This window comes from Oncorhynchus kisutch, linkage group LG24, assembly GCF_002021735.2.
Source record: "Oncorhynchus kisutch isolate 150728-3 linkage group LG24, Okis_V2, whole genome shotgun sequence".
In the NCBI taxonomy this organism is placed as follows: Eukaryota; Metazoa; Chordata; class Actinopteri; order Salmoniformes; family Salmonidae; genus Oncorhynchus; species Oncorhynchus kisutch.
The window spans coordinates 6,171,220-6,188,339 of record NC_034197.2 but is presented as its reverse complement, the minus strand read 5'-3'; the positions used below and the strand labels follow the sequence as shown (position 1 = coordinate 6,188,339).

The window sequence follows — 17,120 nt, the reverse complement described above, 5'->3', positions numbered from 1 at the left end:
TGGCTTGTTTCAGCTTGTTGCTGGATGTGACCATTTACTGGAAAATGGACATCAAACCAAAACAAGAACGCCGTCTGGACAGGGGGGGACCAACTGAGGAACAGACGGATATAGAAGGGCAATCAACAAATGAATGGAGTCCAGGTGAGTCCAATATTGTGCAGCTGCGCTTAATGATGGTGACAGGTGTGCGTAATGAAGGGCAGCCTGAGAGTGGGAGCGGGAGCAGGCGGGACAGTTATGTCTTGTTATTGATACCATGTCTTGTTTTGAGGTGTTTTGACTGGTGTCATGTCTCTGCTAATATGGTTTCGCTAGCTAGCTAACCAACAACTGTAAATATGTATGAGACAGAACAACAAGTGCTCATTGTGCAAATGTATTTATTAAAATGATCAAAGCTTGATTAGTTGATTATTTCAATCAGCTGTGTAGTGCTAGGGAAAAAAACAAAATGGAAGCCATATTAGGGTCCCGAGGACAGAGTTTGGGAAACCCTGGTCTAAACCAACCATATCTGTTTTGCTCTATAGATGCGCACGCGTCAGTTTTGTTGCTAAACAACCAACCCATCTATTGAAACTGGCTCTGAAATGTGAGCTACTAGGCCTACACAAACCAACACAGTGCTAAATGATATTTTGTGTCATTCACAGTCCACACCAGATGCACAGTGATTTTAAAGTGCATTATACTGATTCAAGTTGTTCAGTGTAAAAGTGTTTCTTTGACCAACATCTTATATAAGTATCAGGTTGCAAAGGGATACAAAATTGAGGCTAATGACCAATGATATTTGGCTGCTTGCTGCAAATTGACTCAATCTGCTGAAAAAATATGTAATAACATATGCATGCATAAACGCCCTTCTATCCCTTTCTCCATTCCACCAACCAAATCTGACTTTACTTATTCATAGAAACAGTAAATACGATCTCTTTGTGTAAATGACTAAATGTGGCTATTTGCATAATGGCAGCCATGTTGATATGCAATGGGATCAGTCAATTATTGGGATGATGGTGCTGTCCCTGTGTCTCTAAGCATTGTTGGAGGAGGGATATACACGACTGTCAGACTATGTCATACAGTAGTAGCCAGTATATGTCAGTTATAAGATGGAGGATTGTCAGGACTGAGACCAGACACCAGCTATAAAAACAAAAACATCTGCACCTCTCTGGGAATTTCTTTACAAAACTACACATCTACACCAACCTGTAGGCTTGTCTCACAAGGCTCTAGAGTATTGTGTGTGTAAAGCAGTGGTTTAAAGTACTGTTATGGAGATTAATATGTTTAAGTTAATGTTAAGTGAATGACTAAATTATTTATACTCTCAAATTAATGTTAAGGCAATAACTAACAGTATTCCACTCTGTCACTGGATAATGGACTGAGATGTATTTGAATCATAAGACTAGAATTGTGCATAGAAAAAGAGGAACTTTTTAAATGAAGTTCAGTTTATGAACATTGAACAAGTACATAAGTAAAAAATACTATTTAAGTAGTATCTGTATTTCACTATTTGTATTTTTGACAACAACTTATGCTTCACTACATTCCTAAAGAAAATAATGTACTTTTTACACCATACATTTTCCCTGACACCCCAAAAGCACATTTTGAATGCTTAGCAGTCTGCCTCTGATCTAGCAGACTCACTAAACACATGCTTTGTTTGTAAATGATGTCTGAGTGTTGGAGCGTGCCCCTTGCTATTGCTAGTAAATTTAAAAAACGAGAAAATGGTGCCTTGCTTAATTAATAGAGGAAAATTGAAATGATTTATACATTTACTTTTGATACTTAATTAAGAATATTTAAAAACAAATACTTTTAGACTTTTACTCAACTAGGATTTTACTGGGTGACTTTCACTTTTACTTGAGTCATTTTCTATTGTGGTTTTCCTCAAGTATGAGAATTGGGTACTTTTTCAACCACTGGTGTAAACACGTGCATCAACCTTCACAGCTTCTGCACCCCTTTTAACTCGCCATCATTGGTTAACAACAAACGATTGAGAGAGAGTGAATCGTTTGTCTGTTTAATTACCTCAAAAGTCTCTTCAATCATTGCAATGAGTATCTCATTCCGTATCATATCACATACCCCTCTCTCTCCTCCTCCTGTCACTCTCATTATAAACAGTGGAGATTCTGAATCCTTCCACATGTGTGTCTAAAAGGTCCGGCAATCTGTCAATGTCCGGCGGCCACGAGGCAACTGAAATCGGACTTGGCTGGAATACGAACTGAGTTTGAAAATTGAGGGGGAATGACAGCAACTGTCTAGAGGGGTTGCATTTTTAGATTTGTTTTCCCACTTCAGACTGAGTGAAAGAGGGAGATGGGGTGGGGGGTTCAATTGAGGCTCGTTACAGGAGACAAAATCAATTAACTTGCTTTATGTCCCCGTAGAGTTCTTTCGGCTGAATGGAAATTCCCTCCTAACCTGGGCGCACAACTCACAACACCTCTGCACATCAGCACAATGACACTCAAGAAGCACTGTCAATACGAATGAGACCGTATGAGCCTAGGCATTTGTGGTTCTGACACAATGGTACTTCTAGGTCTCAGGGTGACGTCACCGCACAATGGTTACAAGTGCACACCCAGTTAACTAGCTAACAATTCCACTTCATCTATTGAAGGCCTTGCTTTAGTTCTAACAGCTTAGTCACAAATACTTCCCTTCTCTTATCATGGGCTCCCCTTTGACCAAGAAAAGCAAGTCGATATAAACGGACAAATAGCCATAACAGCTACAGTGCCAAGAGATCAATTCCTTCAAAACAAATGAGTCTCCTAAAGAATGACAGTGAATAAAAGGAAAAGATGCAGTGCTTATGAAGGGTTCACTAGCAGAGCTCCCAAACATTTGTCCACTGAGCTTGAGAAGGCCTTATTATCCAAGGGGCTCAATACAAGGACAATATAACTACGCAAAAGAGGTATACATTGAATCAAAAAGGGAGTGAAAGATTGGTCTGAGTCAGGAATGTGGCAAGCGACAAAGTATGTTCTTGACAGGAGGTAACAGCCTTTTCCCCCATATTATTGGGGGACTTGGCAGCAGTCGAGCTGTTTCATAGCAGTGCTTGAATAACAAATTCAAACAGATGTAAAATCATTAATAGATAATTTAGCTGAATACAGTTTAACCTGTCACAACAACTACTTAAGACATTTTTATAGTCCAAATATAGTACGAGTCCTATCATGAAATCATTTAAAATATCGTATTTTGCAAGAAGAAAAAGTGAATTACTAAGATTTTTTTTGCTTTGATCACGCAGAACATTAACTCAGTGATCAAACCCACGGTCAATGAGAGGGAGATTGAATCAAATTCCTTGCTCATACACAGTGGTTTCTACGTCTGCAGAAGGCAATAGGTCCTTTTCAGGATGACAAATTCTTACATGCCACGATAATAAACCAACCAGAAACGTGGAACTGATAGGGATATAACACACACCAAAGCCTGGTTAACTCTGCCACTTGTGGGAACGTTAAACACGTTCTTGCCCCAGGTAGGGTACCCTCCCCCGGGGCGGCAGGATAGCCTAGTGGTTAGAGCGTTGGACTAATAACCGGAAGGTTGTAAGTTCCAACCCCCGAGCTGACAAGGTATAAATCTGTTGTTCTGCCCCTGAACACTGTTCCTAGGCCGTCATTGAAAATAAGAATTTGTTCTTAACTGACTTGCCTAATTAAATGAAGGTAAAATAAAAATAAAAGGTATGTGAGCCTCAGAAGAGTCCGATCTCAGAGGTTAAGATATGAAACAAATAGAGCTGTCACTAGAAATCTTTTAAAAAGCCTTGCTCCACAGTGCTCACGTAGCCTTAGAACTCAAGTCAAGGTTCCCTCTAGGGATGAAACAGTTACTGGTTTCACGATAAACCACGGTACAATTCCCAACGGTTAATATTAGAGTTTCACATTTTAATTATCATTAAACCATGTTTGATTCCCGAGGTTTGAAAAACTCACGGTAAATACTGTCCAGCATCAACCAAACTTAGAAACAGTCTGATGCAGGTGCAGCATGCAACGTGGGTTTTGTTTTGTGTGAAAACATGACGGAAGGCAGTGACTGCGCTCGGGAGATTTTTCAGCCTCCTAAGAGGACCAAATCTGAAGTGTTGTCGAATTTTGGGTTTTACAAGAGCGTTGAGGGAAATTTAATCGAAGATGGTCACCCTGTCTGCAGAACATGCACAACATTTTTTGGGCTGAGAAAGAGGGAAACATTTCAAATCTCGAGTCATCTTCGTGACCAGCAACCACTACTTTATAGTGAATGCATGATGTGGGGACTTCGGAATGGGAGAAAATGTAATGGTTTGTCTGTCTAACTTGCTAATAGCTTGTCAATAATGTAAACTGAAGCTTTCAGTGTTACCTAGTCTTGTAAAACACTACGCGTTGTTCTGCTGCTGAATGCGTTGTGTGTCTGCAGACTCTAATTGCCCATTGCACACGATAATAAATTATGTAGTTTAGTCACCCAACCAACATATTTTGTTCATTTAAAATCCGGCAGATTGGTTGTAAAAGTGTTCCAACAGGAGAAACACTATAGACTCCTGTATTTATGTAAATTGTTAGGCTCATTGCAATTTAATTATATTTATGTCAACACCTGCATATTGGATTTGTTTACATATGGTTGTATTGTTCTTACATGCACATTGCTTTACTTGTGTCGCTTTTATATGCACATTTCATTTGCTTACTTAAAGTTAATTAATTAATTAAAACCTGCACTAGGGAAACTTTTACCACATGGTGCCATCTTTAATGTTAATAAAACTTGGTGAGATGATTTCAGTGTGTGTATCAGTACTTTTTGAAAATGTCCAGCACATTTGAACAATACCGCGATAATACTGATAACCGTGATAATTTGAGTCACTATAATCGTGGTATGACATTTTCATCTCTAGTGCCCTCTAAATAGAATGAGGTAAATAACCTTTTTCAAGGTGGAATCATATTGCGCTAGCCTGGCTGACCCGCAAACCCACGTGGTACACAGCGAGCTAGAGTTTGTTTGCATTAGCCTGGCAAATATTGAGCATGCATGAGGGAGGAAAGGGACAGTTAGTGAGGGGTGGTGCTGGGGAGTATGACTTGCATGCACACGCAAACACATAAAGATACACACCCAGTCACACGTATTTGCGACTAGGTACCGATCATCTTAATATATTTCACAGGGAGCCTCTCATTTCACCAGTGGTACTTTTTCCTCATTCCTGTGCTCACCACTAACCCACCCACCCACCCACACACACTCCGAAACCTGAACTAAAGACCTTGGTTTAAAAGCTGACAGTGTTTTATATGACAGTGTTTTTATATACTTTTATTTTATTTTCAATATTTAGCCTCTGTTGGGCTAAATTGCTGTGAGCACTGTTTTCTGTCCCTGGATCCTGCCAGATTCTGTATAGGGGGAGAGGCGCAAAATCCCAGCTAGCATAGCTGGCTCGACGGTCTCAAGTGGAGGTATTGAAACTATCCAGCATTGCAGGAGCTGTGTTAACTTTGCTTTGTTCTGGGACAATGTGGACCGCGCTGACTTTCAATGTCGCAACTACAGGAGCGAAATATCTACTCTTAGGAAGCAAGTAGCAAACCTACATAAGCTACTAGGGAACCCACACCCACCTACTTTTTATTTTTCTTACACCCCAATAGCCGGACGCCGCTCTGGTCTGGTGGAAGTTTCGCCGCCGTGTCGGCTCTCCACAGCCGACTGGAGAGCTGTTCTCGACCCAACCAACCAGCCATGGAGGGGCCCTCTGGAAATGGAGATTTCCATTGAGATGTGGAGCCCAGAACTGACACAGACTAGAAACAGCTTTGCCGCCCTGGATCCAGAGGTTCCGGCGCCTTCCTCCTTGGTGGCTTCCAATCAAGGTCGCAGGTACCTGCTGCTCGGTTCTGTCTCCCTCTCCAGTGGCTTCTATATCAGGTTCAGGGGCTCCCAGCCTCACTGTCTGGTGAGGCTGCCATTCAACATCACCAGCTGTCATCATATGCAGCTCTATGGTGAGAAACAGCTCGGTCCCCAAGGCAAAAACCCTGTGCTACCCAGGAGCACGAGTACAGGATATAACAAGGCTGCTTCCGACTGTCCTACCACAGATGCCGGGAGCTGACACTGTATTAGTCCATGTGGGATCAAACGACATCAGGAGGGCTAGCTCGGAACATTTAAAATGGATTTTAAAGAACTGATTTTAGCATTAAAAGATTCCAAAAAAGGCCAATAATTTCAGGTCCGGTACCATCGTTGGGCCAGCGGATGTGAGAGATTCAGCAGACTGCTGGCATTACATGTCTGGCTAAAATACTACTTTTGCTCTGCTGTCACCTTTATTGATAACTTTGACACCTTCTGGAAACAGAAGATACTCTACAGGAATGACAGAGTCCATCCAAATCATCTTGTCATCTGGAATCTGTCCACACATTTCAAGGCTGCGTTGAAACAATGACTGGTAAATGATCCAAGACCAACTCAATTAATCCCTACCATTGTGACAATGAGTCATCATAATGCTGCATCAAATGTGCAGGATCTTAAGGGCATTGGCAAACACAATGTAAGTCATTTAATTTATGTACCCCTAATTGCACTGAATACATTTGTTTTATCCTACAGCTATTGTAAGCTGTAATCTTGAGCCTATAAACCAGAGTTAAGCTGTTAGCACTGAGGCAGTGTGCAATAGTAGGAATACCACTTTATGCAGCTCACCCTGCACTATCAGCTCCAATGTAAATAACATGAGTAAGTCTACCTCTGATAAGCTTCCCAGTAAAGCATTAAAAACAATCAAGCAACCCAGAAAAGTGCTAAAATAGCCCATAGTAACATAAACAAGGCCCATGATGTCAATAACTTGCTTGTAACAGATGACCTTCATATTCTGACTATCTCTGAAACACACCTTTGATGATACAGTAATGCCAACGTAGGCGGTGTTGCGGTCTATATTCAGAACCATATTCCTGTAAAGCTTAGAGATGGTCTAATGTTAAATACTGTTGAAGTAATATGGCTACAGGTTTATCTGCCTCACCTGAAGCCCATTATTGTGGGAAGCTGCTGTAGACAACCAAGTGCTAATATTCAGTATCTGGATAATATGTATAAAATGCTTGATAATGTATGTGATATCAACAAAGTATATTCCCGGGTGATGTAGATATTGGCTGGCTATCATCAAGCTGCCCACTCAGGAAAAAATTCAAACTGTAACTAGCGCCTGCAACCTGGTACAAGTTGATCACAATATAATAGCCATATCTAGGAAAACCAAAGTTCCTAAGGCTGGGCCTAATATAGTATATAAGAGGTCATACAATACGTTTTGTAGTGATTCATATGTCGATGATGTAAAGAATATTTGCTGGTCTGTGGTGTGTAATGAGGAGCATGAAAATAAAATACACTCTAGGAGCTCAGATGCAAAAATGTAATACCAACGTTTCGACAGCCAAGCTGTCTTCAACAGGGTATAATCACAAACACGGGATGACTCGTTTATATAGTGTCAAAAGACACAGGTTTCTGTAATCATGGCCTAATATCATTGGTTAATAATCAAATATTAAAATGTCATACAAAGAACAGCATACAAACATAGATTAATTTAACAAGTTTACAAAAAATTACAATGGCAAAGTCACAATAATCACAAGAATGGCTTCAGATCAAAGTCTACGTTGAGACCAAAGGGCGTAAAGGTCTTTAAATTAAAGATCCAGGCAGCCTCTCGTTTTAACAATAAATTATCAAGGTCACCCCCTCTCCTAGGGAGGGTGACATGTTCGATGCCAATGTAACGCAGAGACGAAATCGAGTGGCCTGTCTCCAAGAAGTGGGCCGGAACTGGATAAGTAAAGTTTTTACCTCTAATGGTGCTACGATGCTCTGAGATATGTACTTTTAATTTGCGCTTTGTTTTACCTACATAATTTTTACCACAAGGACAAGTTATAAGATAAATAACTGCCTTAGTGGAGCACGTAATAACACCTTTTATTGGGATCAATTTCCCTGTTTGTGGGTGTTTGATGGATCTACATTTATAAGTGCCATTGCACTGAGCACAGCCATTACATTTGTAATTTCCATCCAGTAGGGACGCAAATAGACGTTGTTCAGGAACATCTTGGGGTGGTAAATCAGAGTTTACCAATTGGTCTCTGAGATTTCTGCCCCGCAAGAATACGACCCAGGGAAGGTCCGAAAACACATTTACCGAGACTATCAACGGATTTTAGGATGTGCCAATGTTTGTGAACAATTCCCTTAATTTGTTCAGAGCACTTTGAATAGTTTCTATGTTTTGTTTGGTCAGGGTGTGATCTGAGTGGGCATTCTATGTTACATGTCTAGTTTGTCTATTTCTATGTTTGGCCTGATATGGTTCTCAATCAGAGGCAGATGTTAGTCATTGTCTCTGATTGGGAACCATATTTAGGTAGCCTGTTTGGTGTTGGGTTTTGTGGGTGATTGTTCCTGTCTCTGTGTTTGCACCAGATAGGGCTGTTTTGGTTTTTCATGTTTCTTGTTTTGTTAGTTTGTTCATGTGTAGAGTCTTTATTAAAGAACCATGAATAGAAACAACGCTGCATTTTGGTCCGCCTCTCCTTCAACTCAAGAAAACCGTTACAGAATCACCCACCACAACAGGACCAAGCGGCGTGGTAAACGGGCAACAGCAACAGCGGCGCAAAGAGGAATGGACATGGGACGATGTATTGGACGGCAAGGGTTGCTACACATGGGAGGAGATCCTGGCGGGAAAGGATCGCCTTCCATGGGAACAGGTGGAGGCAGTGAACAGTGCCTTCAACCTACGGAAAGCTCCGTCCGCCACTGCTGACCACTGCAAACGCACAGGCCCCCCCTTCAGCAGTGAGGTAATAGGAGCTGCTACCTGACCAAAACCCCGGATAAATCTCCAGTAGTAATTGGCAAACCCTAAGAACCGCTGCACCTCCTTTACCGTGGTTGGAGTCGGCCTTGACGCGGTCACCCTCCATTACCACCCCCGAGCTGGAAATGCGATAACCCAGGAAGGAAACGGCTCGTTTGGAAAACTCACATTTCTCCGCCTTCACGTACAGGTCATGCTCCAGCAGTCGCCCAAGAACCTTGCGCACCAGAGACACGTGCGTGTAGCGGAGTAGATCAAAATATCGTCAATATACACTACCGCACCCTGTCCGTGCAGGTCTCTGAGAATCTCATCTACGAAGGGTTGAAAGATAGCTGGAGCATTCTTTAACCCGTACGGCATCATGAGGTACTCATAATGGCCAGATGTAGTGCTAAATGTGGTTTTCCACTCATCTCCCTCCCGAATACGCACCAGCTTATACGCACTCCTGAGATCCAGTTTCGTGAAGAACTGCGCTCCGTGAAATGATTCCACTGCCGTAGCAATGAGAGGTAGTGGGTAACTAAAACCCACCGTGATGGAATTGAGACCTCGATAATCAATACACGGACGCAAACCACCATCCTTTTTCTTCACAAAAAAGAAACTCGGGGAGACGGGTGACATGGAGGGCCAAATGTACCCCTGTCCCAGAGCTTCGGTGACATATGTCTCCATAGCCAACGTCTCCTCCTGGGATAAAGGATACACATGACTCCTGGGGAGTGCAGCGTTTACCTGAAGGTTTATCACGCAATCCCCCTGTCGATGGGGTGGTAATTGGGTCGCTTTCTTTTTACTGAAAGCGATAGCCAAATCGGCATACTCAGCAGGAATGCGCACGGTGGAAACCTGTTCTGGACTCTCCACCGTTGTCGCACCGATGGAAACTCCTACACACCTGCCTGAACACTCATCAACCACCCCTGGAGAGTTCCCTGTTTCCACGAAATCGTCGGATTGTGAATAGCCAGCCAGGGAATCCCCAGCACCACCGGAAACGCAGGTGAATCGATAAGGAACAGACTAATCCGCTCCAAAGGAATTGTGGCCTCCCTGACCCTAATGGTCGACTATCTAAAGAGTGTACGGGAAAAGGGGGGTCTACTTTTACTAACGCAATCCTCAACCTCTGAGCGAGTCCGCAATCTATAAAGTTCCCAGCTGCGCCTGAATCGACTAGCGCCTTATGCTGGAGAGAGGGAAAAAATGTAATAAAAACATGTGACCAACAGGAAACTCTGGGAGAGTGTGGGGTAACCGAGAAGTGTTCTGCCTGCCCTCTCGACTCCCAGATTAACTCCTCCAGCACCGACCTGAAGTGTGCCCTCTCCGGCCACAACTGGTACAGGAGGAGCCTCCTCCTCCGATCTCCCTAGATGCGGCCCCTCCTAGCTTCATCGGGATAGGAGCGGGAGGGTCAGGAGGTGGAACTAACAGGACCCTTTCAGAACGTCCGCGAGCAGCTAGCAGATTGTCTAACCAGATCGACAGGTCTATCAGTTCATCCAGGCTAAGCGTAGTGTCCCGACAAGCCAGCTCCCTGCGGACGTCCTCTCTCAGGTTCACCTGTAATGGTCTATCAGGGCCCTGTCATTCCACCCTGCTCCAGCGGCCAAGGTCCAAAAATCCAGCGCGAAGTCCTGCGCGCTCCTCGTCCCCTGCCTGAGATGGAACAACCTCTCACCCGCCGCACGGCCCTCCGGAGGGTGATCGAACACCGCCCGGAAACGGCGGGTGAACTCCGGGTAGTTGCCCCTCGCTGAGTCTGGCCCATTCCAGACAGCATTGGCCCACTCCAGGGCTCTACCCGTAAGGCAAGAGACGAGGACACTCACGCTCTCCTCGTCCGAGGGAGCCGGGCCGAACGGTGGCCAGGTAGAGGTCTAGTTGAAGCAGGAATCCCGTGCACCCCGCCGCTGCTCCATCGTACTCCCTCGGAGGTGTAATGCGCAGAGCGCTGGAACCAGATCCCGCTGGGGGAGATGGTAGAGTTACTGGTGGGAGGGTAGGTGGGGTAGTAGGGAGACCACTCCTCTCCCAACGATCCTCTCCATCATTTGATCCATCGCTGATCTGATGCGATGGAGGATGGACGTGTGATGAAGGACTCTCTCCTCCATCGTGGGGAGAGGGGTGGTCGCTGCTCCTGCTGACTCCATCATAAGGTGCAGGCTTCTGTAACGCTCAATGAGTGAATAGGTGTGGAATCAGGCGCAGAGAGCAAAGGATGCGGGAAAAACACGCTTTAATGTCCAAAAAGAATCACAGGAACAAAAATTGTATACCAAACAAAAGTACCCTATCGTGAAAATACAAGGACAGTGAGAAACCCAAATGAAAACACTAACTACTCTAACACATACAGATGAACAAGCCCGCACAAACAGAAGCGGGCTGAACGAACTTAAATAACCCCACCCTAACAAACAAACAACAGGTGAAACCAATCAGACAAAACCAAACGAACACAGAACAAAGGATCGGTGGCAGCGAGTAGACCGGCGACGACGACCGCCGAGCGCCACCCGAACCTGAAGGGGAGTCACCTTCGGTAATATTAGTGACAGCGTGAGTACTATTTCAGCCAATGTTACAATGCATGCACTGGAAGGTAGTTCATTAGAGTCACGTTGCAGAAGAAAATGTTCCATAGCTTCAATACCGCCCTTGTTACGGTCTGACCATCGTTCGTATGTGTTTTTCTTGTTTTAGTGTTGGTCAGGACGTGAGCTGGGTGGGCATTCTATTTTGTGTGTCTGGTTTGTCTATTTCTATGTTTGGCCTGATATGGTTCTCAAGGCAGGTGTTAGTCATTGTCTCTGATTGGGAACCATATTTAGGTAGCCTGTTTTGTGTTGGGTTTTGTGGGTGATTGTCCTTAGTGTCTTTGGTCCTGTCTCTGTGTTAGTTTACGCAAGTATAGGCTGTTTCGGTTTTCGGTACGTACGTTACGTTATTTGTTTTGTAGTGTTTATAATTGAGTCGTGTTTTAAATTTGTTTATTAAACATGGATCGCAATCTACACGCTGCATTTTGTTCCGACTCTCCTTCACACCTAGAAAACCGTTACAGAATCACCCACCACAAAAGGACCAAGCAGCGTGTCAACAGGCAGGAGCCGCAGGAGAGGCAACAGAGGCAGCAGCAGCAGGAGCAGCAGCAGCTACAGTGGGAGAGGCTGCACTACTTGGAGAAATGGACTTGGGAGGAGATTCTAGACGGGAGAGGACCCTGGGAACAGCCTGGAGATTATTGTCGCCCCAAAGCCGAGCTGGAGGCAGCAAAAGCAGAGAGGCGGCATTATGAGGAGCTAGCACGGCAGAGCGGATGGAAGCCCGAGAGTCAGCCCCAAAAATGTCTTGGGGGGTGGCTCACAGGGAGTAGGGCTACGCCAGGTAGGAGACCTGTGCAAACTCCCTGTGCTTACCGGGGGGCTAGAGAGACCGGGCAGGCACCATGTTAAGCAGTGGTGCGCACGGTGTCCCCAGTGCGGGTGCATAGCCCGGTGCGGTATATTCCAGCTCCTCGTATCGGCCGGGCTAGAGTGGGCATCGAGCCAGGTAAGGTTGGGCAGGCTCGGTGCTCAAGAGCTCCAGTGCACCTGCACGGTCCGGTCTATCCAGTACCACCTCCACACCCCAACCCTCCGGTAGCAGCTCCCCGCACCAGGCTTCCTGTGCGTGTCCTCGGTCCAGTACCACCAGTGCCAGCACCACGCATCAGGCCTACAGTGCGCCTCGCCTCTCCAGCGCTGCCGGAGTCTCCCGCCTATCTAGCGCTGTCAGAGCTTTCCTCATCTTCAGCCCAGCCGGAGTCTCCCGCCTGTTCAGGGCAGCTAGAGCCTTCCTCCTCTACAGCGCTGCTGGAGTCTCCTGCCTGTTCAGCGCAGCCAGAGCTGCCAGTCTGCATGAAGCAGCCAGAGCTGCCAGTCTGCATGGAGCAGCCAGAGCAGTCAGTCTGCATGAAGCAGCCAGAGCTGTCAGTCTGCATGGAGCAGCCAGAGCTGTCAGTCTGCAAGGAGCTGCCAGTCTGCAAGGATCTGCCAGTCTGCAAGGAGCTGCCAGTTTGCACGGAGCCGCCAGAGCTGTCAGCCTATATGGAGCAGCCAGAGCCACTAGTCAGCGTGGAGCAGCCAGAGCCGCCAGTCAGCATGGAGCAGCCAGATCCGTCAGTCTGCCAGGATCCGCCAGTCAGCCAGACACTTCCAGATCTGCCAGTCAGCCAGACTCTTCCAGATCTGCTAGTCAACCAGACTCTTCCAGATCTGCCAGTCAGCCAGACTCTTCTAGATCTGCCAGTCAACCAGACTCTTCCAGATCTGCCAGTCAACCAGACTCTTCCAGATCTGCCAGTCAACCAGACCCTTCCAGATCTGCCAGTCAACCAGACTCTTCCAGATCTGCCAGTCAACTAGACTCTTCCAGATCCGCCAGTCAACAGGACTCTTCCAGATCCGCCAGTCAACCGGACTCTTCCAGATCCGCCAGTCAACCAGACTCTTCCAGATCTGCCAGTCAACCAGACTCTTCCAGATCCGCCAGTCAACCAGACTCTTCCAGATCCGCCAGTCAACCAGACTCTTCCAGATCCGTCAGTCAGCCGGGATCTGCCAGAACTGCCAGTCGGCCAGGATCCGCCAGTCAGCCAGGATCTGCCAGGATCTGCCAGATCCGCCAGTCAGCCAGGATCTGCCAGATCCGCCAGTCAGCCAGGATCCGCCAGTCAGCCAGGATCTGCCGAAACCACCAGCCAGCCAGGATCTGGTAGATCCATCAACCTGCCTGAGCTTCCTCTCACTCCTGAGCTTCCTCTCACTCCTGAGCTTCCTCTCACTCCCGAGCTTCCTCTCACTCCCGAGCTTCCCCTCAGTCCCGAGCTTCCCCTCAGTCCCGAGCTTCCCCTCAGTCCCGAGCTTCCCCTCAGTCCCGAGCTTCCCCTCAGTCCCGAGCTTCCCCTCAGTCCCGAGCTACCCCTCAGTCCCGAGCTACTCCTCAGTCCTGAGCTACCTCAGTCCGGAGCTGCCCCTCAGTCCAGTGGGGCCCGTTGTTAGGTTTTAGGTTTAGGTTGTTAGGTTTCCTAGGCCATGGTTAGCGGCGAGGGTCGCCACTCAAGGGACGCTAAGGAGGTGGACTAAGACAATTATGGAGTGGGGTCCACGTCCAGCGCCAGAGCCGCCACCGCGGACAGATGCCCACCCAGACCCTCCCCTATAGGTTTAGGTTGTGCGTTCGGAGTCCGCACCTTGGGGGGGGGGGGGTTCTGTCACGGTCTGACCATCGTTCGTATGTGTTTTCCTTGTTTTAGTGTTGGTCAGGACGTGAGCTGGGTGGGCATTCTATGTTGTGTGTCTGGTTTGTCTATTTCTATGTTTGGCCTGATATGGTTCTCAATCAGAGGCAGGTGTTAGTCATTGTCTCTGATTGGGAACCATATTTAGGTAGCCTGTTTTGTGTTGGGTTTTGTGGGTGATTGTCCTTAGTGTCTTTGGTCCTGTCTCTGTGTTTGTTTACGCAAGTATTGGGTTGTTTCGGTTTTCGGTACGTTCGTTACGTTATTTGTTTTGTAGTGTTTATAATTGAGTCGTGTTTTACATTTGTTTATTAAACATGGATCGCAATCTACACGCTGCATTTTGGTCCGACTCTCCTTCACACCTAGAAAACCGTTACAGCCCTTGTGTGGAATATTAGTGTATAATGACTCAACATCAAAAGTAACTAACAAGGTATTATCAGGGAGAGAATCAAGAGATTCAATGATAGAGATCATACTGCTGGTGTCCTTTACAAAGGAGGGGAGCTGTTCTGCGAGTGGTCTAATAACAAAGTCAAACAAAAGTAGATAGAAGGGCCGTTACTGCATCAATGGCCACTACAATAGGGCGCCCTGGAGGTTGTGTAACATTCTTGTGTAATTTCGGCAAAGTATAGAAAGTGGCCATTTTAGGGTGTTGAATAGCCAAAAAAGTATGTTCTTTTTGGTTATCTGACCAGAACTTAAATACCCATCTAGGACAGTCAAGATAGTATTCTGAAATTGGGAAGTGGGGTCACTTCTGAGTTTCTTGTAAAAGGTGTTCAAAGGAGTACAACCGACCCACCCTTATCAGCAGGACGAATAAGGACTGACGTATCAGATTGTAAATCAAGCAAAGCTTGTTTTTCATTCTTGGGTAAATTATGGAAAGATTTGGATCCCTGTTTATTCTCAAGGAGAAGTCCAACACAATTTTCCACAAGTCTGCAATATGTCTCGATAGAGTGATTGTGATTGGCTGGAGGTATAAAAAAACTCTTGCTTCTAAAAGGAGTCGGAGTATGTGTAGGAGAGCAACCTACTGGTTCAATAGAAGTGTCAGAATTAGGGGAGCTAAAGTATTCCCTTAAATGGATGTTTCTAAAAAACTTAAACATGTCTACCTTAACATCAAAATCGTTGCACTGAGTTGTAGGCACAAAAGATAACCCTTTATTAAGCAAAGAGACATGGGCAGGGCTCAATATCTTGCTTGATAATTTAAAGACACTCAAATCAAATGTATTTATATAGCCCTTCGTACATCAGCTAATATCTCAAAGTGCTGTACAGAAACCCAGCCTAAAACCCCAAACAGCAAGCAATGCAGGTGTAGAAGCACTGTGGCTAGGAAAAACTCCCTAGAAAGGCCAAAACCTAGGAAGAAACCTAGAGAGGAACCAGGCTATGTGGGGTGGCCAGTCCTCTTCTGGCTGTGACGGGTGGAGATTATAACAGAACATGGCCAAGATGTTCAAATGTTCATAAATGACCAGCATGTTCGTATAATAATAAGGCAGAACAGTTGAAACTGGAGCAGCAGCACAGTCAGATGGACTGGGGACAGCAAGGAGTCATCATGTCAGGTAGTCCTGGGGCATGGTCCTAGGGCTCAGGTCCTCTGAGAGAGAGAGAAAAAAGAGAGAATTAGAGAGAGCATATGTGGGGTGGCCAGTCCTCTTCTGGCTGTGCCGGGTGGAGATTAAAACAGAACATGGCCAAGATGTTCAAATGTTCATAAATGATCAGCATGTTCGAATAATAAGAAGGCAGAAGAGTTGAAACTGGAGCAGCAGCACGGCCAGGTGGACTGGGGACAGCAAGGAGTCATCATGTCAGGTAATCCTGGGGCATGGTCCTAGGGCTCAGGTCCTCTGAGAGAGAGAAGGAGAGAATTAGAGAACGCACACTTAGATTCACATAGGACACCGAAAAGGACAGGAGAAGTACTCCAGATATAACACACTGACCCTAGCCCCCCGACACATAAACTACTGCAGCATAAATACTGGAGGCTGAGACAGGAGGGGTCAGGAGACACTGTGGACCCATCCGAGGACAGCCCTGGACAAGGCCAAACAGGAAGGATATAACCCCACCCACTTTGCCAAAGCACAGCCCCCACACCACTAGAGGGGTATTTTCAACCACCAACTTACCATCCTGAGACAGGGCCGAGTATAGCCCACAAAGATCTCCGCCATGGCACAACCCAAGGGGGGGCGCCAACCCAGACAGGATGACCACATCAGTGAATCAACCCACTCAGGTGACGCACCCCTTCCAGACACTCAGTCCCGTGGGTTCTGGGACCGTGTGAACGGTCTCCTCTACCTCTGATAGTCGTTTCTTCTTACCCCGTCGGGTGCGACATCTCGTCGATGCGCGTGCCTGCGGCCTCCTCCGCCATTCCGTCTGTCCAGTCTCTCGTTGAATAAAAAACTAAGGATTTTATCAAACAAAAAGACCATTCATGTTGTAGCTGGGACCCTTGGGATTGCAAACAGAGGAAGAGTTTCAAAAGTAAGTGATTCTTTAAAGCCTGTGCTGATTGAAAAATATGGTGATGTGTCCTCAGACAATCGCATGGTATGCTTTTACTGTAAAGACTATTGTAAATCGGACAACACAGTTAGATTAACAATAACTTAATATTTTAAATGATATAAGATACTTGCATGTTTAATATTACAATTATTTACTTGAATTGCGCGCCCAACAATTTCAATGGATGTTGTCGACAAGAACTCCCTCACTAGGGTTTTGAAATCATCAACATGTATTGATCACATTTTTACTAACGCTGCAGATATTTGATTTAAAGCAGTATCCAAATCCATA

General features: G+C 45.8%; 1 protein-coding gene across 1 annotated transcript in view; it reads right to left on the bottom strand.

Annotated features, from left to right (window-relative positions):
• LOC116357024 (kazrin-like) overlaps positions 1-16,689 on the bottom strand; it is a 61,063-nt gene extending 44,374 nt beyond the window's left edge. The window contains exons 1-2 of the mRNA XM_031804336.1: positions 16,637-16,689; positions 10,819-10,940 (exon numbers count right to left, since the gene is read on the bottom strand). Of these exons, the coding sequence (XP_031660196.1) occupies positions 10,819-10,940; positions 16,637-16,689 (175 nt within the window). The remainder of the gene's footprint in view (positions 1-10,818; positions 10,941-16,636) is intronic.
• Between the last annotated feature and the right edge of the window lie 431 nt (positions 16,690-17,120).